Here is a 27,219-nt window from a genome sequence, read left to right as displayed (position 1 = left end):
TATATCTTTGGTTAACTTGCTTGCTAGCTGAACCGTGAAGTCATTAATCTGTCTGTCTGAAGGACTAGGCTACTTCGAATAAACTTGGTCATCATAGATACCAGGATTTACACCAGACACGCATTTCGTCTACAAAAGACTCATCAGTGACGGTCAAATAAAAAAATGTTAAAAAGGCCAAATAAAGTACGAAGTTGAAGAGCATTGAGGACCAAAAAATCCTAAAAGTTTTGCTAAATACAGCTAATGTAATCCTTTCCTGAGGTAGAAAAGCCTTAGTATTTCAAAAATTCAAAATTTTGTTAAGTTAATTCATAATTATGAACATATCAATGTTAACTCAAGTCAACACAGAAGCGCTGACTTCTGGGCTGGTGATACCCTCGGGGAAATAAATTCCCACCAGTGGCATCGACCCACTGGTTGTAAATAAACTAATCATGGATACCACAATTGAAATTTCATTTTATGCCACACACACGTTTCAGACATTATTTCTTAAATCAGCTACCGAAAAAGCTGTTTGTGTTAAATGAGTTGTCCTCTTTACATAATAAGCCAATATTAGAACGATCAGTGAACCTTTAGATACTTGCAAACTATAAAGGAAACACATAATAAGGTCGTAAGATGGAACATCTAAGCATACATTTTTATTTTTACTTGAGAAACGAGTTATTTTTTAATTTTAATAGTCTTTGTTTGAGAATGGTAAATGAAGTACGTAATACGAAACAAATAATATGTCATTAGCACAGATTCTAATAAAAAATAATAATTTTATTACTTTTTAACCTCTTGGTTATATGTTGCACTCTATTTCAGATCCCAAAGAGGACATCAATCTATGATATAATTATGCATGACAAGAATGTGTGAAACTAATATGAAATTGTAATGATTCCAATTTTGATTTAAATAACGTCCTCGTCCAATACTTTTTTTTTAAAGACCTTATGAGTTATAGTGAATGTTGGAAGGCTAAAAGGGTTGTCAATTTAACAGTCTTTTAACAATACAAATATCAGACATTGAGTTATAGAGAAAGTACAACCTGTAAAATAAGAGTGCGTTTGAACAAAAAAAGGCATCAGCTCTATTCTAATGAATGCTAATGTCTTAGAGAACATGAGTTACTAGTACTTACTAGTTGTTATTGGCTTTAGCTTAGTAGCTACCAGTAACTGAGTACTCCGCTTAGTTTGTCACTTTGTATCTTTTGTCTTTAGGTTACTTGTTGTACTTATGTCGACCCAATCCCGACTGATCCAGGTTATTGAGTGCTCACAAACTTGTTTATCCCCTTCACTTTCGGTAAATGTTCCTCCGAAGTAAGGATCATATAATACAGTGGTTGTCGTTGTTTGCTGTATATGATATTTACTTTTTGCTTTTTTGTTTTGTCAACAAATTGGCTACAGGTTTATTTGTTTGACTTTTTGTCACATTTTATCGTGTCAGTACCATTATAGCTGACTTTACACAGTATGGGTTTTGTCCTTTATTGAAGGTTGTAAAGTGACCTTTAGTTGCTTGGATTCACCTCATTTGGACACTTAGGGTAGTTTTTGCATTCATGCCACAACACTTCAGGAGCCCATTAAAACAAGTTACATAAAATTACTCTTACAAGATCCTTGTACTTTTTTAAGATCTATATACATTATATTATACTTTCCCATGGTAACATTCTTTTCATTTTGTAATGTCCTACCACTACAATAAAGTTTAGCAAGTTCTTTCATGTATCTCTTGTTATTAATCGAGAAGACATCCACTGGCATTCCATCCATCAACCCAAGATTAATAATAAGTAAAATAGAACAAAGGGAACTAATTTGAGAGAGAAGGCATTTTTAAATGTATTTGTTGAATGCTTGTTGTTCAAAAAATGTCCAGGATGAGAACAAACAAAACCAATACATTTAATAGTGGGTTGAATGAGAAGCATTGATTGATTGCTTAATGTCCAGTGGCAAATATTCCATGCATGTTCAGGACGAGAACAAGTTAACTATAAATACATTAGGTAGGGCTTGTAATAATAGAGGCCATCTGGGATGATGGTCAGATAAATATGAACTGCCACTGGACAATGAGGGTATATTGGATTGGGACAAAAGTTTTGTCTTGCAACAGGTCACCTATGAACCCCTTGAAGAGTTGTTGCAAGGGTTCTTTACGTTTAAAAAGTGTGGCACTCTCTTAACCCGAGGGATTAAATAATTGAATGAGAAGGAAGGAGGGATTAACGATGCATTATCTCAATTATCTCAGCAAGAAATAAATGATTCTTTATCCCCATTCAAACAAATATCACTGCATTTTCATATATTATTCACATCAAAACGGACACCAGGTCAGATTTAATATCAAACAAAGATACTCAGTAGTGGTGACAAGTTCTCATGATTATCTACGACAGGCAATTACTGTATTTCACAAAAAGATCCATTCAAATGAAAAGACAAAACTGTTATTTACGGAAAGAAAGAATGAAACATAAGTAACACAAGCAAACTTGTCATTAGATGGATATGGCTGAATATATCAGGTCCTTTTTGGTTATAAAGCTTTTTAACTGTTGCTGTTGTAATACATCCTTGGCTTTCAAATATTTGGCTTTAGAGCATTACTGATAAAGTAAATCCAGAAAAGCACTTTGGATACATGAAATTTATGTAGTGTTTAGAATGTTTCCAATGTGTCTATCCAAACAGGCAATTGAGACTACAACTGTTATTTAATCTTTCAGTGATCAACCATTCAATGAAGGACACAGCTCTCAGGCTGAACTATAGGACTATGTAACAGATATCTTTTCCAAACTTGTTTACTGTAAATTTTAAATTATTGCGATGTTTTTATCATTTTAAAAAATGTGACAGGGTAATAATTGCAATAATTTAAACTTGCATTTTGAAATTTTTTATATTGATTAAACAGGATTTTTCTCAATGTTGCAAAAATTAAAATCGCATTTTAGTGTAAAATGACAAAATCGCAATAAAAAATGCACGCAATAATTTCTGAATTTACAGTATTTTAATCATTTACTGCCTACAATTTATTAATAACACCAAAGTTTATGGTCAGTATGAAATTTACTTTCTATATTTGTAAACTGAAATCCGCAATAAATAAATGTTAAAACATGTAGTAAAGTTAACATGCATAATTAACATTTATTCACTTAAAACAGTTATCAGTAAAAATAACAACAAATCATATTTTTCTAGACATATTTATTATAATCATTGCAAAGACAGCCCAAAATGACTATGGGATGGAATAACTGGTTTGAGCAAGCACAAATAATACATCTACACAGTGTTAACTCCTTACAGTATGTGATTCTAGTATTAAACAAAAATCTACAAACCTAGAAAATAAAACCGTTCAGAAAAAGATCCAAACAAAAACCAGACATCATTCCTTGATCAAAGAAAACATGGACCCAAACAAAATAAAAAGAGAAAGATAAAAAAAAAGAAAGATATAATTTCAAGATAAACAGAAACAATTTTCCTTTACTCTATATGAGGGACATGATGTCATGTACTCAATGAAAATTGTTGGTAATTGTTAATCTAGGATTCTTGTTATTTGCCCTTCTATATTTTTTTATTTGTAACAAGTGGAAAGATCTTTTTACTATAAACCTATAAAATAATTTCACAAATATTTGCAAGCAACAGGAATTAACGAAACTTCACTTATGTTACAGCAAATGTTTGTGGAAATATTATCCATAGCATGCTGTAGTTTTTTTTCTTTATAGTTTTTAACTGAAAACATGGAATATCAATCCATATTTTAAATAAAAAAGATAAAAACATATTTAAATTTTGTTGTCTTAAAAATATCAAAGTTGAAACTAAAATAGAACCGTGATGTATTACAACTTAGTGATAAAAGGTTGAAGAAAATAAGGTCTGCGTGACAAATACATCAAATTAATTTTTTATGGTTCATTATTTTCTCTTTTGTTGAAAGATTATCAACTCATATAGCATAACATGTTTATTTTGGTCATAATTTTTCTCTTCATGTAAAAGGATCAACCTAGCACAACCATTTTCTTTTTTATAAAAGGTCTTAATTTTACAACTTAACGAAAAAGTCTTACAACTCAAACCTGAAATATATGGACGGACTCAATTCATAAGGTGTCTCTTTATTATCATATAATTATAGTAACATTTTTAGTAAAAATTCAATTTCTTCACTGAAGGCACTCTATACTATTAAGATTTTTATGACCCGTCTCTATGGAAAACTATCAGGAGTAACAACAAAGTGAAAATTCTCAAATGACTTACAAAAATAGATAAAACAGTACTATCATAATAAGGTTTACGATACCAGTATATCTGGTTAAGAACGACATAAAATTACAATAACATGTTACTCAGTAATAAGTCATCGTAAATATTGATAGATACAGTTCTGTTGTCAAGATTTGCTTTGGGTGCCTGCTAGGAATTATCAAATCAGTTTAACACAATACGGGCAACTTATTTTGCAAATTCTCTTTAATTCTATATAAAAACAACAACTTACAACTAAAAAAATTCTTGACTTTTCTTTTAATTGAAGTTGGTTTTTGATGTTAATCATCTTTCACTTGTTGAGCCATATATAATTTGACTGAAGATTGATCAGTGCTGGTTTAATTATGTGCCTCCAGTAACTCTATGCCCATATTATGTTTTTAAATTCTATTTATTAAATATAAAAACAAACTAAATAATATGATGCAGCTGTGGAAATTATCATTACTCTTGGTAAATTGAGGATTTTTTTGGGGGTATCCATGAAAATTTTCCAACTTAAATGCACAATCAATTCAAGTGACATTTTAAAAGTCACATATCAATTGAAAAACAAAAATCAATGGATAGAACCCTACATTTCATAACAGAAATACAAATTGAGATTATCAAGTGAGAAGTTTCTATAGGATTTAAGATGCTAACAAGACTGAATAGAAGATTTTTCCACTTACCAATGATAAATACAAATATTATTTACAATGTCACACTTATCTATTTACATTCTTAATAACCTAACAAGACTTGTACTAAAAAATACTGTACATAAAAAAACAATAACAAGTAAAATATGGACGGAATAGATGAAAAAATCTGTAATAATAAATAATTTATGTGAATCAAAACATCTGTTTTAGCAAAATGATCATTAAATACTTAAAACTTACAAACTAAAATGTAATGTAAATTAAACAATACATGAGCTTGCAAAAACTTGCTACAACTCATATAAAAAAGCACTTGAATTAAATTACAGCCGTTTGGTTAACAAAAATCTGATGAAAATTATGCTAAAATACAATGGCATCTTTATGTAAATGTTTCACCTCCTTTATACTTGACTTAGAAAGTCCTACTTCACTAATCTGGATTATATTTAATGTAAATATCCTGAAACTAATATGTACTATCTAAACCTGAAACTAGTTTATACCACAAACATCTTTGTGTTATCTATATCATGAAACACCTTAGAGGTTATTGGTCCTTTAGTTTAACAGTGGATAAGGGGCGATCTAAAAAAAAACAATGAATCTTTTTGAAAATAAATAAGTTTTGACAGCAAACTCCATTTTAAATTTCAAAATAACAATAATTGAAAAGTTCAAAATGGTATTACCTCTACTTTTCAAATGCAAAAATTTAAATTTTTAAACACATATCAAAAGTTCTTTTGTAACTAACTGATAGAGCTAAAAGTATCAATCTTTGAAATCAGATTAAATATTTTCAAAAAAAAATGTTCCAAATCTGAGACTAGCAGAAAGATACTACAAATAAGATGTTGTATGCTACTTTACTTGCAGTGAGATAATCTCTCACTAAGTCTTGGCCAAATATATAGTATATAGTTAATGATGGAAGCTGAATATAAATATATAATTAGTTTGGTTTTTATTATATACATTAACTATATCCTCTGATACAAAAAATTAAGATATGATAGATAAAAATCGAGTGATAAAAAAATCAAGAAATTTAAAACCATTAATTAGCTGAAGTTAAATACTGCATTCATTTGTTTTTTTATGTTTATGTTGATGAAAACTGAAGAAAAAAAATATAAATGCAAACATGAAAAAAACAGCATTTCCAATATACACAAAGTGCATGTTCTTCTTTAGGAAATACATATAAATATCCTTCAATAGTTCTAATAATGATGATGAGTATACAATGATAATCACTATGAACATGTTTTGAAGCCGTCAATTATATTTTTCTTATATACTGCAAATATTATATCTACTTTTCTTATAATTGTATATATTCTCTTAAGTCATAATCAAAATTTGTATAAAGTTTCATGAAAATACTAAATACATTTTATTATTAGAAAAGTAATAACTATGTGTATAAATTAGTACATTGTAAACATACAGGATGTTCCTATCACAGAAAGTAAAATGTCTACAAATGCCCTAATAATACTAATACTTTTATCATCGGTGGACATTGTAAAACCTAAAATAAAAATTCCAACATATATTTTGCATTATTAAATTATTAATGGAGTAAGGTTGTAAGTTGAAACTTAATTTAAGTATGTGTACAATGTTCAAATGAACAGATATATTCTAACACTGTACATAACACCAGCAATGCTGGACTAACAATTATACCATAATTATCACATAGTTTTATAGCACTTGACAAGTATACGAAACACATTCACTCTATGTATTCTTTTTCACAGCAAGCCTATCCTCAAATCTGTCATATTCATTCTAATAAATAAATAATGTGCACTCAGTAAAATCCAGTCAATTTCAGTCTAACATCTGATCTAACAAACTGTAGATTTCAAATTAACAAATGTTAGGGAAAAAAGAATTTATTTTCTAAGCAATAACTTGATGTTACATGAATTTTAATAAAAAGAATGACCACAAATAAATGTAAATTATCTAATTTAGTTATAGGGCAACAAAAAGCATATTTTTTTATATGATGCACAAAATATCAAAAATTGAAGCATACAGATTTTTTTATTATCACTCTTTCTTTTCACAGGGGAGAGTGTCAAAAGCTTTTTGATTTTTTATATAGATTTTCTTTACCTGATATCTTGAATCTACTTCATTTTAAATCGCTAACAATTCTGAGTACCCAAAAATGAAGGGACTAAATTGACCCGTTTCTACCCAGTGCATACAACATAAATATGGCTTTGCTGCCATTAACAACAAATGACCTTTATAAGAGGTCAAACAAAGTTATCACAGATCAATTTCATCTCTCCAACAATTCATTCAACAAGTCTAAGTGTCTGGGTGTGACACTAGCATCTGCTGTAGCCTTATCCATAAGTGCTGATCCCATTTCAGAATATAAAGAATGAACTAATGCATGTGTGGCTGTCCGAATACTAGAACTTCCCCCTTGTACAGCCCCACTACTGTTGGTGGCTCCAAGTAAATGCCACAATAGTGGCAACACATGTAGCACCACTTGTTTTTGTTTCCTAGAATACACAGATCTGACCAATTCTACAAAAATAAAGAATAACATCTATATTGTCTTAAACTAATTCAAACAAGTGAAACTGCAAGCTACTGCTCACTGATGATAAACCCCTGTCGCAAGTGGATAATTTTAATAGTGTAAAAATATGCTAGTGTTTGATTAACAGGAATTGTTGGTGATGAACCTGAGAACGCATCACACAGTATAGCTGACTTATATAAACCCTGAAACAAAATTTCAGAAATCTATATGATATAGTTTATGAGAAAAATGTGATGAAAAATATTCATGGGATGGATAGACAGACAGAGAGGTAATACAGTATACCCTTCATTTCTTTTTAAAGCAGGGGTATAATAAAACAGTAAACCCCCACTTTTTTAAAGCAGGGGTATAATAATAATTATGAAGGTAGAATGATGACCATTGTTTCATAATTTATAAAATTCAATAGTTCACAAATTATTCTCAGTTTGCATCTAAAATCATTACTTAGTAAATGAATTTCTTTGATTTTAGTTTTTCTTTCAACTTATATTGCATATCATTATTGTTTTCCCTCATTTTTTTTAAAACTTTTTAGACTTAAGTTGTGAAAGCTTTATAAAAATCTTACCTGCAACTTTGACTACTAAATCAGGTTTACTTCTTGCACTTGCTGACTGTGCTTGGTTAGCTAAAGGTTGTAACAATAATCCACCATCTATAATAAAAGTTAGACTTGCTCAGACATTTGAAAACAAACACTGACAAAACAAAATATTTATAATGTAGAAATGCAAAGTTTGCTAAAGGGGAGATGTACATTTTATACCCCAAAAAGTTTTTTGCCAGAAAAATGATGATGAAAAAAGCAAGTCATTTAACCAGCTTGCCCTCTTTACAATTTATCTGCATGTCCGAGTCCTTGTCTGTAAAACCCAGGAAATTGAAATACTTAAAGCAAATATAGCAATGTTTTATTATAGTACATGGATTCAATATTTCATTCTGCAAATTGAAAAATGGTCCAGTTTCTCCTTAACATAACAAAAAGAAATTGTTTTAGATAGCATCACATTCCAACTAATTTACTGAAAGGCCCAAGAAGCAGCAGCTACCAAGGTGCATCTGTCCCCCATTAAATTTCATAAAATCTGACAAGTCAGAACAGTCACATATAAAAATCTGGTTATGTCAATTGAATTAGTTTTATCTAATATAACAAATGCCGAAAACCTATTAAATGTATTTCACAAAATTCCATTAATTAACACTCACCAATATGCTGCATAAGGGCACTGATAATGTCCATTGCAGTATTATAGATCTCCTTATTCTTTGATGACAAGTTGGGAGCCACATTCCCCACTGCCATATTTAAAACAATAGCTAAAGAGTCGGACATTAATGGTATTATCTGCTGAAAGACTTGTAGAGCATACAAGTTCACTTTACTGTTAGGGTCTTGTAGTCGAGGTAAAAATTTGTCAAAAATCTGGAAAAAAGTAAAAGGCATCTTATACAAAATATTCTTTATATTATACTTGAACTACTGTTTTTGTGCACATCTTTAAGATTAACAAAATAAAATTGAATTTATATGAAAATCTAAGAATTGTCTTTTTAAAACTAAAATTATTAAACGAAACATACACACATATTATTTGCTGTCTACAAATATTTTTTTTACCTTTGTAGCATTTACAGCAACAACCTGTGCATGGGTCTCACAAAATGCAAGAAGTTCTCCAATACCATGGTGCCTTTCTTTCCAGTCATTAGATGAAATCATATTAGTTATTTTTTTAATTTCATCTTGTGTATTTTCATCTGTTCTTACATACTTCTTTGGAGATGGATTATTAACATTTTCACTGAAAAATAAAAAATAAACCATAAGCAATCTTTTATAATGGAAGTTTATACAAGAAGACTAAAAGAGAGAATACAGACTTGTAAACATATCTAGGCACACTAGCTTCAATACCGCTTTTGTTAGCTGAAGCCAAATCAACAAGTGATACTATGATACCCCGACTAGATACTTGACAGAAAACATGTTGCTGAGTGATGAATCTGAAAACGTATCAAATGGTATAGCTGACTGATATAAACCCTAAAACCCTAAAACCAAATTTCAGAAATCCTTGTAGAATAGTTCCAGAGAAAAATGTGAGGAAAATTTTCAACTTGGATGTCATGAGTAAAATGATGTAAGTGTTCCAGAAACAGGAAGTTGTTGAGTAATAAATCTGAAAACACATCACATGGTATAGCTGTATTATATAAACCATGAAACAAAATTTCAGAAATCATTGTAATGCAGTTCCAGAGAAACCAGGGGTATAATAATATGTTTATCAGCAGAAATAGGTTATGATAGATAAGAGGAATAGGTTTAGGATTGATACCGATATCATATTCCAACATTTTTAATTCTAATCTTATTCCTTAGCACATTTTAATTTGAAATTTCACATTTTCTTATTTTAAAATCTAAACAGAAAAAAGAAAATTTAGTATGGGACATGGAATTTGAATGAACTGCCAGACATTTTTATTTAAATGCCTACCAAATTTTGATATGTCCTGTACTCTCAATTTCTAATTGCAGACTGCACTCTCACACCAAATTAATTAGTAATTTACAAATGGTTTTCCATTTTGGATTAATTGCACATGTTGTATTTTGGGTGTGTTATATTTGCTTATTTGGAACTCATGGAGTGTTCAAGAAACATATCAAAACTTTTTCTGACAAAAGTAAGCTCATCAGGTTGATAAAAACAATAAAAGAAGTACTTCAAATAATATGTATAATAATATGTATAACTATATTGATACTGATTTGAAAAACAAATATTAATTTGATTTGCCTAAATATTAATAATTCTTGCTAAACTGTTGAGTAAAAACTTGAATCTGTCTAAACATTCTCTATATCAGCTGGTACAAACCTGCTTGCAGATCCTCCTCGTAAAGTAGAGCCAGCTCTACTACTGGGACCTGACCGCAGACCTCTGGCTGAAGAAGCTTCACTTGGTATATCTCCTAGACCCTGTACGAAAAATAATAATACTTAAAAGTTGATTACAATTTTCCTAGTTGTGTCGTCAAAGTGTGTCATTTAAACTTGGCATATATCTTTTACAAACAAAAAAAGTCAATCTGAATACTCAACAAGTTAAAAAGTTTTGTATATATCAAGTGACAGAAATTAACTTTTATACTGGCTGTGATTGTTAAGGTTTACAACCACTAATTCGTTTATACTCATATTAGAATTTTTAAATCTCAAACCAGTTTAGAAAGCAGTCTAGCTGGGACCTACATAAATTGCTCTTGTTGGTCCATGCAATAACCTATAAGTATGATTTTTTTTTAAAACACTCCTTTTCCAAATTGCAGAAAAACTAATGGACACCTACCTTATTTTTGATGTTATCTACAACTTCTTTGATATTTCTAAGAGTATTTGCTGGCAAGTGTTTTTCTAACATTTTATTAAAGTCTGGATGAGACATCAAAGTAGCTAAAATTCTTCTTCCATTAAACCTGAAACAAAGTAGGACTCAATTAGTAAAAAACTTATCAAAATTAATACCTAAACTAAATAAAAGTACATAATAATACAGTATTATAGTTTAACCCTTTCACCGATTGCTGCCCAGACAGAAGCTACTCTGAGACGATGGCTTCCCTGGCTACTATATCTCAAGTGGGAGATCTTCATAATAAATGTCAATAAAAACTTGTTTGTAGTTATTTGTGTATTTATTTCATTCACTAATACCATGTTCACAGTTATGTTCATGTTTTGATAATTTTTTCTTCATGAAATATTCAAATTTTCAAATTTTCGGCATTATCTAGGTGAAATTCTCAAAATTCTGCTCTTTGACCCGAAATCGTAATATTTCAACCCAAAACGGCAAAATTTTGAAAAATTTTATGAGGCTGTACAAATTCCTCACACTGAACAATGTCCATTCCAAGTGTTTTGTACATAAAACGACATTTTATGTCAAAAAAGTATACTAGTATGGCTTCAATTCTTCCATATTCTTTCAAAAAAAATGTTCCCTCATTTCAAATTCTCGTAAATTCCATAAATTTCCTCTGATTTTGACACGGTTTTCAACAAACGGAAGCGCCATGTTTACACGTTCATCTGGGTATACATCAAAGAAAGATAACTCATGTTTGCACTGTTTTTAGCGGGAAATATAAAAGAGGTATTCTGATCCCGGTAAAACGGGACTCATCGTCAGCTGTCTGAAGCGTGAATCCCGGTAGACCGGGACTCATCAGCGAAAGGGTTAATAGATAGGAAAGAAAATACAGTGTTACAGAAAGAATATTTTCTGTTTTTTTCTATTACAACCAACATGCAACTGAAGGTGGTTTTTTTTTATAATTCATTTAATTTTTTTTTATAAAAAACAAGAATGTCACTCAAAAATTACCTAACTCATTATTAAAGATTGAGGAAAAAAATGCATGGAAATGAGATAAGAATATCAATCTTGCTTTGTACTGGATTGCCACTGGGTTCACAACTTATTCCATTGATTCCCATAGATACCCCAAAGTAAAAATGTGAGACAAGTATTTTAAATATATAATACATTGCAAACTAAAGTATTAAACAAGAGTTTCTATGATATTTACCTAGTTTTTGGTGAGCTGTCCAGACAGAAGTGGGCTGCGGTTGGTAGAATACGATCTGTGATATCTTTGACACCACTTAATACTTTCCCAGGGCCCATTTTCTCAACAACTCCAACAACATAATTAGAAGTTGTTTGCCGCACAGCGGGATTTTTATGACTGAAATTAAAGAAAAGAAATCTTTAAAATCTAAGATAAATGCTAAAAAATAACAAACAGCTAGTCTGCAAACTTGTAATTTTTTGCTTAACATTATTGAATTCATTAGAATCTAACATATTGTAGCCGATTGCCACCTGACAAGTACAAGGAAATATTTGATTTTAAGATGAGGTAGATTCTGTGTGCCCGAGATGATTTTTCTCTTTTTGTCAAGTGATTTAGAAACAATGGTTAAAACTTGTAGTTTAACTTTTTTTGTAATTGATGTTTTTTTTTTTTCACTCAGTTTTTAACAAATATCAAACTTCGTCTTTTACTAAGTGGTTGTGTTTAATTTTTTGGTTTATTTGTTATTTTTAATTCTATAAGTTATTCTAGCAAACAAAAACTAATCAAGTCTGATGTAACTTTATTACGGTAATTCCTTATTTGAATGTTTTTCTATTTTTGATACTTACGTAGCACCACCTGAGATAAGGGCTAGAAGAGAGCGTTGTGGAGTGATATAGTTAACCATAGCCTGAAGGACTTTTTCAACATCCTCACGAATGAACCCATTACTTTCACCACTCTTTCCAAGTAATGCTTTTGCAGTTATATCAATATCCTGAAAGAGAGAGAGAGTTCTACCTCATTATCACTTATAACAAGAGTGCACACGCTGAAATGTCTCGCCTTCTATATTAATCATTGATATTATGTTGATAGTCCTAAGTATAAAGCTTTATTACAACTGTCTCATTAACTTAACATTAACCAAAATAACTAAACAAAGACCAATGAACCATGAAAATGAGGTCAAGGTCAGATGAACCATGCCAGGCAGACATGTACAGCTAACAATGCTTCTATACAACATATATAGTTGACCTATTACTTATAGTTAAAGAAAAATTGACCAAAACACAAAAAATTAACACTGTGCAATGAACCGTGAAAATGAGGTCATGGTCAAAAGAAACCTGCCCTACTGACATAAAGATCATAAAATATTTCCATACACCAAATATAGTTGACCTATGGCATATAGTATTAGATAAATAGACCAAAACTCAAAAACTTAACTTTGACCACTGAACCATGAAAATGAGGTCAAGGTCACATGACATCTGCCCGCTAGACATGTAAACCTTACAATCATTCCATACAACAAATATAGTAGACCTATTGCATATAGTATGAAAAAAACAGACCAAAACACAAAAATTTAACTATAACCACTGAACCATGAAAATGAGGTCAAGGTCAGATGACACCTGCCAGTTGGACATGTACACCTTACAGTCCTTCCATACACCGAATATACAAGCCCTATTGCTTATAGTATCTGAGATACGGACTTGACCACCAAAACTTAACCTTGTTTACTGATCCATGAAATGAGGTCGAGGTCAAGTGAAAACTGTCTGACAGACATGAGGACCTTGCAAGGTACGCACATATAAAATATAGTTATCCTATTACTTATAATAAGAGAGAATTCAACATTACAAAAAATCTGAACTTTTTTTTCAAGTGGTCACTGAACCATGAAAATGAGGTCAAGGACATTGGACATGTGACTGACGGAAACTTCGTAACATGAGGCATCTATATACAAAGTATGAAGCATCCAGGTCTTCCACCTTCTAAAATATAAAGCTTTTAAGAAGTTAGCTAACACCGCCGCCGTAGCCGCCGCCGCTGCCGGATCACTATCCCTATGTCGAGCTTTCTGCAACAAAAGTTGCAGGCTCGACAAAAAACTAACTTCAGTTTTATACAATATTTTCAACCAATTCTATAAGTTTTATATATACTGTGGATATATTATTCGTTGGATACCAATTTTCGTGGGTTTCATGGGTACAGGTGAACCACAAAATTTTCAATGAATAAAATATTTTCAAAAGGCTTTGTGTACAGAGATTGGGAAAACCACGAAATCAAATATCCACGAAAATACAAGTTTTCTGCAATCAATGAAAATCGATACTCACGAAAATAAATGAATTCACAGTAGTTTTAATTCAGAAAGAATATACAGAACAGCAACTGTTGTGAATCAAATGTAACATCTTTGTAATTCTTGAAGTCAATTAAAACACTATTAATGCTACTGCATTAATAAAAGTATATCAACATAATACTCACTGCATCCATTTTCTTGGTGAGATGTGTAAACATGTCTCCTATACTGACAATGGCTAATCTAGATACTTGTGACCGCAAATTCTTCACCTAAAACATAAATAACATACATGAACAAAGATGGCTTTCAAAAGTAAGATAATTTCTCTTCTATCAAAGCTTTGGAACATAATAATAATAAATTCTTTATTTAAAGAGGGTAAACTCAGTTAGTTACAATAAACTAATCTTCCCTGAGGCCCTCACATACAAATTACAATACAATCAAAACAGATATTTACACATAGTTAATTTACACTCATGTAGTTCAATGTATTGTTATTAACATAAGATATAATGCTGTTTAAGATGTATACATGTAGTTAAAAAATCAAATGAAAATAAAAAATAAAAAATATACAAATACATTGTAGCAAACATTTTTTATCAGGGTTGTGTTAGATACTTCTTGATACTTTGCTTAAAAGTAAAAGTGTTTTGAGCTTTACGCATTGTGTGTGGTAGTCCATTCCATAATACTGATCCAGAATAAGCAAAGGATTTCTTAAATAGTTCAGCTTTTGGCTTAGGAACTATCAGATTACCTTGAGTGACACCTCTTAAGGAGTAAGGATTATTATCTGATTGCAGTTTAAACTTTTGAACTAGGTACATTGGTGCTTCCATATGCATACATTTATATATAAGTAAATATTTGTGGTATTTTATTCTATTGTCAACTGTCATCCACCCAAGTTTTTTAAATAAGGTTGCTGAGGGGGATAAAGGATCTGCATCTAGAATTAATCTTCCTGCCCTTTTTTTGAGTTTTAAAATTCTTGTTATCCCTTCATTTTTACATTCACCCCAAATAATACAGCAGTAGTCAATTAAGGGAAGAATATACCCATTGTAATATGTTTTCCTTGCATTTATATCTAAAAATTTCTTTATTTTAGAAAGAAGGTATATTCTGGATGATATATTAGCACAAACTTGGTCAATTTGATTTTTCCAGTTAAGTGTGTTGTCAATTTTAACACCTTCACATGAAGAATTTTGTAATACTTTTGAATTTATTATCAAGTTTGGTTGACAGGTCTGAATTGATAGTTTCTGTTTTGTTCCAGTAACCAAACATTTTGTTTTATTTGCATTAATGAACATGTTGTTCATTTTACACCACTCTTCAACCATGTATAAATCTTCTTGAACACCATCATGTATGTTTTCTATGTTTTTCCCAGATTTATGAATTGTTTCTTCAAAATTTATTTCCGACAAACAATTTGTTTTTTAAAAGTCAATGCTAATCAATTGATCTTTTTAGTTCAAAATAATGCAATCCAATGAAGATTATCATTTCAATTTAACATCAAATACATACTGTAATAGTTACATACCTCTTTTAATGTTGCTACCAATATACTATGTAATTGGGGGGTGACTGTATCTGCATGAAACAATGCAAGGCGTCGAATACTGTTTAAACCACTACATTTAACTTCCCTAAAAGATAACAACAGTTTCATTTTTATTAAAAAAAAATGAGCCACTATTCTCATACTTCTACAACATTTTGATACATAAATAGTCTAAGTTTTGCTGAAACAGCTTCATATGGTCGTGTTCATTTATAGTTTAGCTGTCAGTTTTCTACAAATCCTGACAAAAAAACAATCCCGACCTTCTTTTTGAGGTGTGTAACCTTGTGGTACAATTTCATAGATATCCATGCAGTTATAAAAAAAATATTGTTTTGAAATAACAAAAATGCTTTGTTTGCCTCTATTCCCTAAACTGTTAGGACAATAAACCCCCAAATCAATCCCAACCTTCCTTTTGTGGTATGGTACCTTCTGTAATAGTTTCATAAGATATTTATAAACTTATATTCAAGATATTGTCTTTAAACTAAATGTTTTCAGATGATAATATCATACCATTACACAACTAAAATATTATGGTCAAATAAAAATAAGATTATTAGCTCTCTCTGAAGACTATTGTATTTTGTTCGAAAGATAGAAAGACGACTTACCATTCTTCACTTGAAAGACTGTTCATGGCATCACGTAATGCATGGTCTGGATCACGATAAGGCTGCCAATCATCTGGGTTATCAGATTCTAACATTGATTTGGAAGTATCTGATGTTTGACTAGAACTAAAAGAAAAATTTCACAATGTTATCATTTATAAATTGAACTTCCATTTTTGCATCCACCAAAATATAAATATCCACAAAACCACAAATAAGTATAGGATCCATTTTCATTCATATTCTAGTACTATATTACTTTTCATGCCTCATATGCAAAATTGTTTTTTGAAATGTGTTTAAGTTTTACTCTCAATAAGGACACATTGACCAACTATAATTTGATCTGAATTGTCTTATATTCAATAAACAATTCACATACCTATCATGAACACTGAAGTTTGAATAAGCACCTTAGTACTTTGTGACTTGTGTTCTTGACCAATTTTGAATAATTAAGAGATTGAAAAGGATCTTAACCCTCAGGCTGTTATGAAAATTAATAAGGTTTCCTGTGTGTCAACTGCAATTGCTGCTGTCAGTGTTAAAGTGAAAAGGCCAAACTTTTAATTTAGATCTTATGTCTAATAATAAATAAAACAAAGTTTTTGATGTGGGATAAACATTAACCCTAGACTTATCTTAATGTTCAAGACATCGATGTGGGAACTCTGTGTCTCATTTCTACAACAGAATTTTGTAAGTTTGACTAAAATAGAGAGTCCAATGTCTTTGGCAAGACATGACTGTGATACTTGGTTCAAACACTTTCCATGGAAAAGTTGTAAGCTTAATCTGATCATGATCTTACAGAGCAAAACATGAAAAAACGTTAATGACATGACTGTCACATGAATAAAAATTTAGTCTATGAGATCATAGACTAAGAACTTTCAGCCAATCAGAAGATGTGTTACATCCAAAATTAAATTATCTAAATGTAAAGCTTACGATTTCTTTATAGATTTCCTTGGGGACAATGAAGGAGAAGCTCTGGTTTTGGGTGTAGGAGGTCCTGGTTGGGTAGGTGGTCCTGGTGGTTGGTTTGGTATCGATATTGCTGCAAGATAAAAATCAAATAAAGTATGAATAAATATAAATAATTTACTAACCTTTTCTAATACTGTAAGTCATTAAGACTTGCACTCTTGATAAATAACTCAAGAATACAGTAAAATCTATCAACACAATGAAAATACCATGTCCTCAAATTCAATAAATATATTATTTCTATTTTTCACGTTTTCAAGGAATTCAGTTAAAAATGCTGTTAAAAACAGGATGTAAACAAATAAAATATAGCTACCAACTGTTTTATTACAGTTTATAATTAGATAAACAACCTTCCATACAGATTAAATCCAACTATGCACAATCACCATGAATGATTAAATTTATAGGATTGTGAAGAAAATTCAATTTTTAATTACCAGCTGTTGCTCCCATTCAGATTGTCAGAGTACCAAGTCCAAGATAAATCCTTTACTGATTTAAATGTATCAAATCAAATTTGAAAAGCTTCTGTCTTGCATTCTTTATAATTTGGTTAGATGACATTAGCTGCTTTAATTTAATCAACACCTTATAAATCTTTCACTATCTACGATAATAATTAACTTGTAACAGTTGATGCGAGACACAGAAACAAAGCTATCAGATAAATCTCATGGCAAATTTATAAACCATCAATATTGTTTCAGTAGCCTAGATACAAAAGGTGTACTCAAAAATTAATGTCTAGACATAATTATTCTATTGAAGAGGTAATAATTGTATGAAGGATGAAAAAGCTTTAACTAACAATTTTGGCATATTTAAGTCAATTACAGTATTTTGAAATATTATGACTTTAGTCCCCTTGATTATACCTAGGTTTTCTGAAGAATTTTTAGAATATGGAATGTAGTATAAGAAGGAATTTTTCTTTCATTTTATTTGTGAATCTAATTGAATATTTTTGTTTAATTTTCTTTATTAATAAGTTCACATGTCTTATTTAAACTCTTTAAACTGGGTTTCCATTATGAATCTAATGTCATGAGTTTATGTATTGTATCAAATCCCAAGATAACTTAAAATTTTAACATCTTATTTTTTTTATTTAACATTTTATCAATTACTCTTTAAATAACTGCCATCAAATTCTTAAGGAAATACCCATATAAACTTTAAAATGTCTTATTTATTAATCAATGAAAATAATCCATACACCTAGTGGTGTTGGGGGAATCCAACCAAAGGTAAGTACTTATGTTTATTGTGAAAGCTATAAAACAATAAAAAGTTTTGTGTGTATTAAAGTAAAGAAAATGATTAGTATTGAGTACTGAGTGAGAGGTATATTATGCTGTGCAGCTAAAGACTTACACTCAATACCTATGCTCTCGTTTGTATTTAACCGACGTAGTTTCTCTTGCTGCCTCTCTCGTTCTTTCCGCAATTTTTCTTCATGTTCTTGTTTTTTCTTTTCTCTTTCAATTCTCTGAAGTTCTGCTTCTTCTTCTTTCTTTTTCTTTTCTCTTTCCAATCTTTCTTTCACAGCTTTGCTCATGGATTTATTTAACTAATAAAATAAGAGTTTATGTAAAATTTAATGAAAATAAAAAACGAATTGTATAACCTATAGAATTATAAGATCAATTTATGAATTGACCAGCAAATCTTTTTTAGAAATAACTTTTGTTACTTAAATAACAGGTTTTACATGATGTTAAGTATATACTTTTTGATTTATATTTAGTCATAGCTCACTGGAGTTATATAACATAATTCATTTTTTTATTAAGAGATGTAAATTAGAGATGTAAATTTTGAACCACATTATTTTGCAAGGAACATCTTGATCTTTAAAACTAAAAGATATGTAGCAATGCAATATAAATATACTAAGAAAATTGTATCAGGTGAGTAACCCAGAATAGCTCTGGAATCAAAATTTATCAATTGAATCCAGGAAGTGTGTTAAACACTTTCAAGCTGACTTTGAAACAATCTATTCTTATGATAGTAGTATTAGAGAAGATACATATTCTTGACAATTTATACTCTTGTTATCATCCTACTTGCATAGATAAAAAGCGTGAAAACATTTTTTTTAGGTTTGCAGTATATACACTAATTCTGTTAGTGTTTGGTTGGTATGCTTGAAGTTTGATATCTATTTTTTTTTTTTTATCAAATGTCTTACATCTTCTTCTTCAGCGTAATCATTGAAGAGTTCATCGTTAGAGCCTGTCCTATTGTTGACACTGACACCCACAACACCACTGGTGAAGTCTTTTCGGTCAGATCGCTGTGGTTTTTTATCATTGTCCTTAGACTGGTTATTTCCAGTTGATGAATGCTCAAATCCATTACTAGAATCAAACATTCCTAAAAAGATGAAAGAAATAAAAATAATAAGGTTATATCTGTACATGTCTATTCCTTGAAAAATGGTAAGTATGCCAAAAATTATAATTATAATAAAAATTCTTGAAATGGCACCATAAAGTAAAATGCTGAGTCAAATTACATAGATTCGATTCCATGAAATTTGGAGCTTGACATCCATGTCTACTGTTATCAATGGTATGTTGACCTTTAGATGTTACCTTTTTATTGTTGGGTTTATATCGCATTGTGGTTTACCAGCAAATTTATCTCAAATGCTGTTTTTTTTTTATTTTTAACCACAGAAAAAAATACCATTAGAAAGCACACCAGTATGAAATTTACTTGTTGTCAAGAAGAAAATTATCAAAAAAAGTTTACATCAGCAAGTTTTATAAATTGATATTTACCTTGAAAACATCTTTCCTTCATGGTGGATATTTACATTAAATTACATTAATTCCACATATTAACACCATTTTCCTTGATTTAAATGAATTATGAATATCATATCTTGTTGATTTCTTTGCAATAATGAACGGTTTCTTCACATTTAAATAATTTTAAATGTCATTTTCGTATTGACAAAAGATGTTTTAGATGCTTTTTATTGATGATATCACAATATGTTCATGCCTGACTGACTTGTTAATGTCTTTTTTCTCAAAGAGGTATTTGAACCTCCATTAAATTCCAATTAGCGTGAAATCCATTCTATTTTATTTACCTATTAAATTTGGTGTCATAGAAGAACTGCATTTCCTTTTTAGTCCTAATGATGTGAATAAAAGGGTGTTCCCAAAACAATATATTTTCTTTGAAAAATCATATAAATAGTTTATATGGTGCCATATCAAAGTAATTAGGTCACACAGCAAAAAGATAATAATGTTATGAACAGTTCAGAATAGCATGGTATAAATTGTAACTCGATAAATAAAATTTCTTACATAATAATGCAAATTTATGTAATGACTGCAGACAATTAAGTACAGGTGCACGCACTCCCCCTGACCACAAATAAAAGCAATTTTGTGTTCATGCTGTAATCAAATTGCCATTGTCAAACCAATAATGTAAAAATGAATTGAGAGAATTTTCAAATAAAAACAAAAACATTGTTTCCTATTGACAACTAACAGGATTTTACTTTTAATAAGAGTCTATATTGATTTTATATAAACACATTTCATTCATTACGGTTATAAAATGCACATGATTCAGTAAACATTACATGAAATGTATTTTCTGCTGATATCAACTCAAGGTAATGTAGTCACCCAATGTACTTTTACAGTTCATATTAGTTTCATAACACAGTTCTGTAGTAGTCGATGATGACAATTGTTTGAACTATGAAATATACAATATTGTGTGTACATAAAGTTATAAACATTTCATCCATGCCTGACATTCTTTTATAACCATCTTTTGATGTGATCTAATAGACTGACAAAAAAATTAGTTAATAAATGGTATGGTATTTGCTTGTTATGGATGGACGTGTTATTGATGAACAAAGCTTTCAAACTTTGTTCAAACTGAAATCACTATGCATCTTAAATAAATATAAGAATACTAGTTTCCATGCAGTTTATAAAAGTTGCTCAAATATGAGCAAATTATAAAATTCTCAAAACTACTTCTTTCCTTTAAAGCATGAAAAGTGGCATCTAAGAAAATACATCAACCAAGAGTAACATTCTTCTTCTCAAGTCTTCAGATTTGTATTACAAAATATATTTTTGTTAGTATTGATAGGTATTATTTCAGGAGAGTATATTTCTTCAAAGAACAGCAAGGTACATTTGCATTGTGTAGCTTCAAACACTTCTTAACCATATATACGCACAATTATAAACAGCAAATAATTATTTCTATGCTAAATTACACTATATAATGTCTACTACATGTACTACTGTGAAAAATAAAACGTTTCACTTCAAAGTTTGCTGATTGAATAAAATAAAATTAAATGTTCTCCTCTATCTATTTAACAGATCAAGAGGTTTCCAGTAATTACATGCTCAAATTTGTGGTAAAAGTTTACAGAAATAAATGTACTTTAATTAAATGTTAAAATGCACATGCATGGATTTTGTCATTCTTGAGCAATTTAAATTCCATCTGTTGTATTTCACAGGTAGAGAAACCATAAATAAAAGAGAATATAAATAAGCTAAGAAGTATGAATTGCCCACATTGAAATATCCTTGGGATGATTTAAAGGAAAAGCATTTTAAGCTATTTCCCATGTGGCCAAAACTTTGAATAAAGAAATAAGGCTGAGATAGAAACATGTAACAAAATTAAATGCAGTACACTAAAATACTTTTGATAAAACCCCTAAAAGGTACATTCAACATTGAGGGGTCCTAATCCCGAAATCCCTGGCTAAAAAACACGAAATCCCGACATCCCGAAATTCGAAAAAAAGAATTCATGGATCCCGAAATTCCGAGCTTAAAAACACCCAATCCTGGTGTCCCTATAAAGGTCCTACCCCCCCCTCAACATTATATAGTTCCAGACCAAATATCAAAACATTCCGTAATATAGAAGCTGTGTAATATATAACGAAAGTTGCTGACAAAAAACTGACATTTAAGTCTCCTAGGAAGGAGTTCTCTGTAGATATTGTTCTTTATTGCTGCGTTAAGACTTTTAACAATTTTCCAATTTTGTTCATGTATTTATATGTGAAAAGATCCAAATATGACAACTTCGCAACAATTTATTTTCATGTTATCTATCTTCTGGCAAATCATTAATTTGTTTAAACATTAATTATTAAACGCTAAAAACAAGAAATAATATCATAGCTCAAAATTCTTACTTGAAAGGTTTGTAAAGTTTACACCTACATTTAAGGGTATACTGGCTGGTTGTGGAATAAATGTGAACTTGAAAAAACAACTTTTAATGATTGTGGTTTGATTCCCACAGGCTTAGTGGTTTCAGGAGAAAATATTATTCATATTAATGAACAGCAGACACCAAGTAATGGTAATAGCACAAAATAGACAAGTGAGCTATATGCATATAAAAAAGATCCTTTAGATTGAATGTATAAGAGGTAAGAAAACTACAAAGATTTTTTGGACTATGCAGGAAATATGGCTAATCTACTATAAAGCAAAACTGTCTGAACAATGACTCCAGATTGTCAACCTACCCTTGCCAATAACACCAATACCATCTGATGTGGGGATTTTATCGTCATCCCAATCCAAAGCACCGTGACTGTTTACAGAGGCCACGCCTAATGGTGACAAAAGCGGGCCTGCAAACACAACAACAAATGCAAAGGGTAAGTGCTGACTGGTCAGTGATTTTAACCAATCAAAAGGTCTCAAAGGTGAATAGTAACATGCAGTGAATTTCAATGTGAAGGGACGCAAGGAGGGATATTGAACAAAATATTTGTGCACAAAGCATCTAATTACCACAACTTATACAATGATGTGAAAATAATAGGAATGTGCTATTTTATCTATCTACAGCAAATGAATAAAATATTAGTTTAAATATGATCAATTGGGGTGGGGATGTCATAATTAGCTGTCTTATTTTAGCATCCATGTATTTTCTGTAAAAAATCAATTTATCACCAGGGCTTTGTATAAATCAGCCTTAAAAAGCCCTTAATATACAATTGTGAAGACTGAGTCACTTTCACTGAATGTTACTTTTCCCACCAAGTTTTGAGGCCCTTTTGAAATACCATAAAAACAATGTAAGTGGTTAAAAATCATATGCCTAATAACAAATTGTAACAGTAAATGTTTGTTGTAACTTAACATCATTTATATAAGTATTTTATTTTAAAGATAATGAATCAAAACTGGTAAATATACTAAATACTGAAACCATTAAAAACTTTGAAATTAAAATTGATTTAAAACGAAATTTATTTGCATCAAAAGATTAATCTGGTAATAATATACATTAAGCAAATAAAAATCTTCACTTAAATAAGTACAAATTAAAACTAGTTTTACTGATTTATTATGAACTCTTAACATAGTGCATAAAAAATAAATCGATAAATCAAGTGTTATAAATTTTCAATAAAAAAAAACATGAAAAATATTAAAGTTGTGATAAGAAAATTCATTTTTCATAACAATTCAGTGACTGAAAAATTGTCAAACTGGAAAACATTGATTTGATTTGAAAAAAATCCCTTGTTTGAAGTAATTAAACTGTTTTTGTTTTTTTTTTTTGAGTGAGAAATCACTTTAAACCCAGATTTTACTTGACAATATCTCTATATTTATCAGAAAGGCACGCTTTTTAGATTTTAACTATCAAATGTTTTTGTTCTCCAATGACAGACTTTCTGTAAAACAAAATAATTAAAACACATGTTTAAGTCACATGATAGTCTAAAAAAATATGAAAAATTCTACAAGGAAAAATCTTAAATAAAATTCAAAAAATCTACTGGCTGTTACGATGAGTTATTGAGGCATAGAGCTCCATTATGAAAATCTCTTCAGCTTGTTAAAGTATCGAATTAATACTGATATTTCTCCAAAGCTGCTATCATTTCTGCCGTGACACACAGTAATTATTGATTATGATTAAGTAATGTGCCAAAAAGAAGATCAGTTCATTAATTATCTTAAATGAAACATCTGGATTCCTTTTTTATAATAATATCAATGAAGTTAATAAGATATTTATCAGTATATAGCTTTCCTCTAGACTGACAGATGTAATTGAAAAATCAGAAAAAAGCATGATTAAAAATAACCTGTTATTTCCATTCTAATTTATATTACTAATTAATAGATTTTTTGCTGTACTTTTAAGAGAACCATTTTTGTAACCCCCTTCTGACACAAGCAGGGATAACAATGTAAAGTAAATTTAAGCTCATTTAACTCATTCAAGTCTTACATTTAATATTCAGTAGTTTTGTAAAAATATTTAAAAATTGAACTTATAAATTATAAGAATGTGATCTTCGTTTTTACACAAAAAACGTTTAAATTAAAGTGCTATATGCAATTTAGGTCAAATCATAACGAAAAATTGTAAAAAATATAACAAACAATTGAAGTCAAAAGTACCTTTAGGTTGAACACGCCTCCTCCGACCATTTGCTCCCATTATTATTGGTTTTGTTTCATTTGGCTCATCATTATAACCTTTCCCAACAACCTGGACGTCAGACGTCCTGTTTTCACGGAAAGTCACGCCACTTGATGGATTATAATCTATACGTATCACAGATGATTTTCCTATTTCATTTTTATTAGTATCCACGGTAAGGTCATGTGGTTTACGGTCAAGTGAGTTAGTTCTTGCTAGTTTTGGTTTTGATTCAAATGGTGATTCTGTTTTCTTCCTGAAAGATAAAATGAAACTTCAATGAGAACTTGAACTATATTGTAATACTTCCAGTTTGTTTTTCTTGGTTGACATTAAACTTGGAATAGTTTATGCGAAAATTATGTCTAACTAATATGTGTCTAACACAGATGACCCACTGCCACGTTCATTTGATATGTTCAGTGGACCTTAAAATTGGGACCAAAACTCTTATTTGGCATTAAAGTTAGAAAAAAAAATCGTATCGAAGGGAACATGTCCAATTAATATCAAGTTGATTAGACTTCAACTTCATCAAATAATGTATGAACAGTTTTCATCAACATTGCCAGTACTACCTACCCTTTCCTACCACGACTTGATAATGAATTAGCATCAGACTCAGAATCTCTATTTGAAGATGCTGTGCTCCATATTCCACTTTCATGTGTGTCAGGTGATGGTGACCTTGACCTTGAGGATATGCTTCGCTGACTTCCATGTCTGCTGCTGATCTTTTCTTTCTTTTTACTGGCACTGCTCCTGATACTCTTCAAGGAATGCATCATCTTAAAAAGATCATTTATACATTTTGAATCCAGGGATAAGTATTAAGCTTTAATTCAATAATGTTTTTCATTATACATTCATTTAAAAGACTGTACTTATGTATACTTTTCCTTCACTGCAATGTATAAAGCAATTCATAATAGTAAAAGAAAATTTCTTATACAAGAGAGGATCCAAATACCCTCTTGTTTCACCTCCCTTATCTATTCTTTATAAATTTATCATGCATTTTTTTTCTACCCTGATGTTGGTGAAGCTAATGAAATATACTTTATACACCTAAACATAGAAATGACATCAATATATACAAAATAATGTATTATGCTTCAAAAATGAAGGCCCAATATGCTTATAGTTGCACATTAACAGCAATTACTATTATTTAAAGTAAAAGTGATGACAATAACAAACTTGTCACTCTTATGTTTGTTTCATTTCTACAAGCACACTGATAAGTTTCTGATATTCACACCAATATGTCATTAAACGATACATATGGCAACGTACTGTTATAATTACTGTTGTAATAGTACAGCTCTCCCTGCTCTGTTGTAAAGGAGTTCATTCAGAGTTTATTATCCTGACCCTACATTCTGACAATCATGTTCACATCAAACTCATTAATCTCATGTATTTATTGTGTAAAAGTATTGAACCCTCTATATTCTATAAAGGTTTTTTTTTCATACGATTTGAATTCTTTGCAGGAAATCAATAATTTTCTATGATCCTCTATGATAAAACATTTTGAAATTAAAAAAATAGTAACAGATAAACTTAAAAAAAAAAAGGAAAAAAAAAACCTAAATCTATAAATTTACCAACATTCTTGCAAAATAAACAAATATACTTTTTTTTCTATGCTGTCTTAGAATGTCAATTTTAACTTTCAGGATATTTTCTACAAGAAATGATATATAAAATATGTAAAACCTTCATCTACAGCTAAAAAGGCAAAGCAATTAAAAAGCAAACTGTTTTAACATGAAAAAATATAATAAAGGATCTTTTTATATTTCAATAATTTGATATGTTTTTGATGTACATCAAATTGAAATAGTAAAAAGAAATCTCCATCTATATTATATGTAGGTTTGTTTTACACTATACATTTTTTCAAATTCTTAGTAAAACCATGTGGACGGGATTATATGCAAACCAACCTTAGGGCCTCCGTGGATACTCTTCAAATATTTCATCATCTGTCAAATAAAAAAACACGTTTGGAAAAAGTTATTAAGGGTGCAACTACACATACCTTCAAGCTTTCCTTAGAAACAGCAAGGTTATGAATTTGTTGAGTGATACATGTATAAGGAAAGTTTAGCTAGCCTGATATTAATTGTTTTTATTTACAACTTGACAACTACAAAATTAAGTCCAGAAGAATTTAAAATGTTTTTTTTTTTTTTTATCATTGAACAATAAAAGCCTCTGGTCAGTATATTGAATAATAAAGTGTTTTAAGGACAC

At 30.1% G+C, this 27,219-nt stretch overlaps 1 protein-coding gene across 17 annotated transcripts in view; it reads right to left on the bottom strand.

The window, feature by feature from the left end:
- Window positions 1-3,230: 3,230 nt before the first annotated feature.
- LOC143068182 (TOG array regulator of axonemal microtubules protein 1-like) overlaps window positions 3,231-27,219 on the bottom strand; it is a 63,510-nt gene continuing 39,521 nt past the window's right edge. For 13 of the 17 annotated variants that reach the window (XM_076242024.1, XM_076242027.1, XM_076242029.1 and 10 more), the window contains 18 exons: window positions 26,910-26,948; window positions 25,540-25,745; window positions 24,936-25,213; window positions 23,033-23,140; window positions 19,673-19,857; window positions 18,853-19,048; window positions 17,437-17,545; window positions 16,486-16,611; window positions 15,848-15,953; window positions 14,469-14,555; window positions 12,794-12,942; window positions 12,174-12,332; window positions 10,931-11,057; window positions 10,460-10,560; window positions 9,193-9,376; window positions 8,781-8,997; window positions 8,137-8,223; window positions 3,231-7,543 (listed from right to left, as the gene is read on the bottom strand). In XM_076242024.1, coding sequence (XP_076098139.1) covers window positions 7,287-7,543; window positions 8,137-8,223; window positions 8,781-8,997; window positions 9,193-9,376; window positions 10,460-10,560; window positions 10,931-11,057; window positions 12,174-12,332; window positions 12,794-12,942; window positions 14,469-14,555; window positions 15,848-15,953; window positions 16,486-16,611; window positions 17,437-17,545; window positions 18,853-19,048; window positions 19,673-19,857; window positions 23,033-23,140; window positions 24,936-25,213; window positions 25,540-25,745; window positions 26,910-26,948 — 2,721 coding nt within the window. In that variant the 3' untranslated portion in view covers window positions 3,231-7,286. The remainder of the gene's footprint in view (window positions 7,544-8,136; window positions 8,224-8,780; window positions 8,998-9,192; window positions 9,377-10,459; window positions 10,561-10,930; window positions 11,058-12,173; window positions 12,333-12,793; window positions 12,943-14,468; window positions 14,556-15,847; window positions 15,954-16,485; window positions 16,612-17,436; window positions 17,546-18,852; window positions 19,049-19,672; window positions 19,858-23,032; window positions 23,141-24,935; window positions 25,214-25,539; window positions 25,746-26,909; window positions 26,949-27,219) is intronic. The other 4 variants (XM_076242026.1, XM_076242033.1, XM_076242025.1 and 1 more) reach the window with 3 other exon arrangements.

The sequence above is a fragment of the Mytilus galloprovincialis genome, chromosome 3 (assembly GCF_965363235.1).
Source record: "Mytilus galloprovincialis chromosome 3, xbMytGall1.hap1.1, whole genome shotgun sequence".
Classification (NCBI taxonomy): domain Eukaryota; kingdom Metazoa; phylum Mollusca; class Bivalvia; order Mytilida; family Mytilidae; genus Mytilus; species Mytilus galloprovincialis.
Note: the sequence above shows the minus strand (reverse complement) of the source record. Positions and strands in the feature narration are given on the sequence as shown.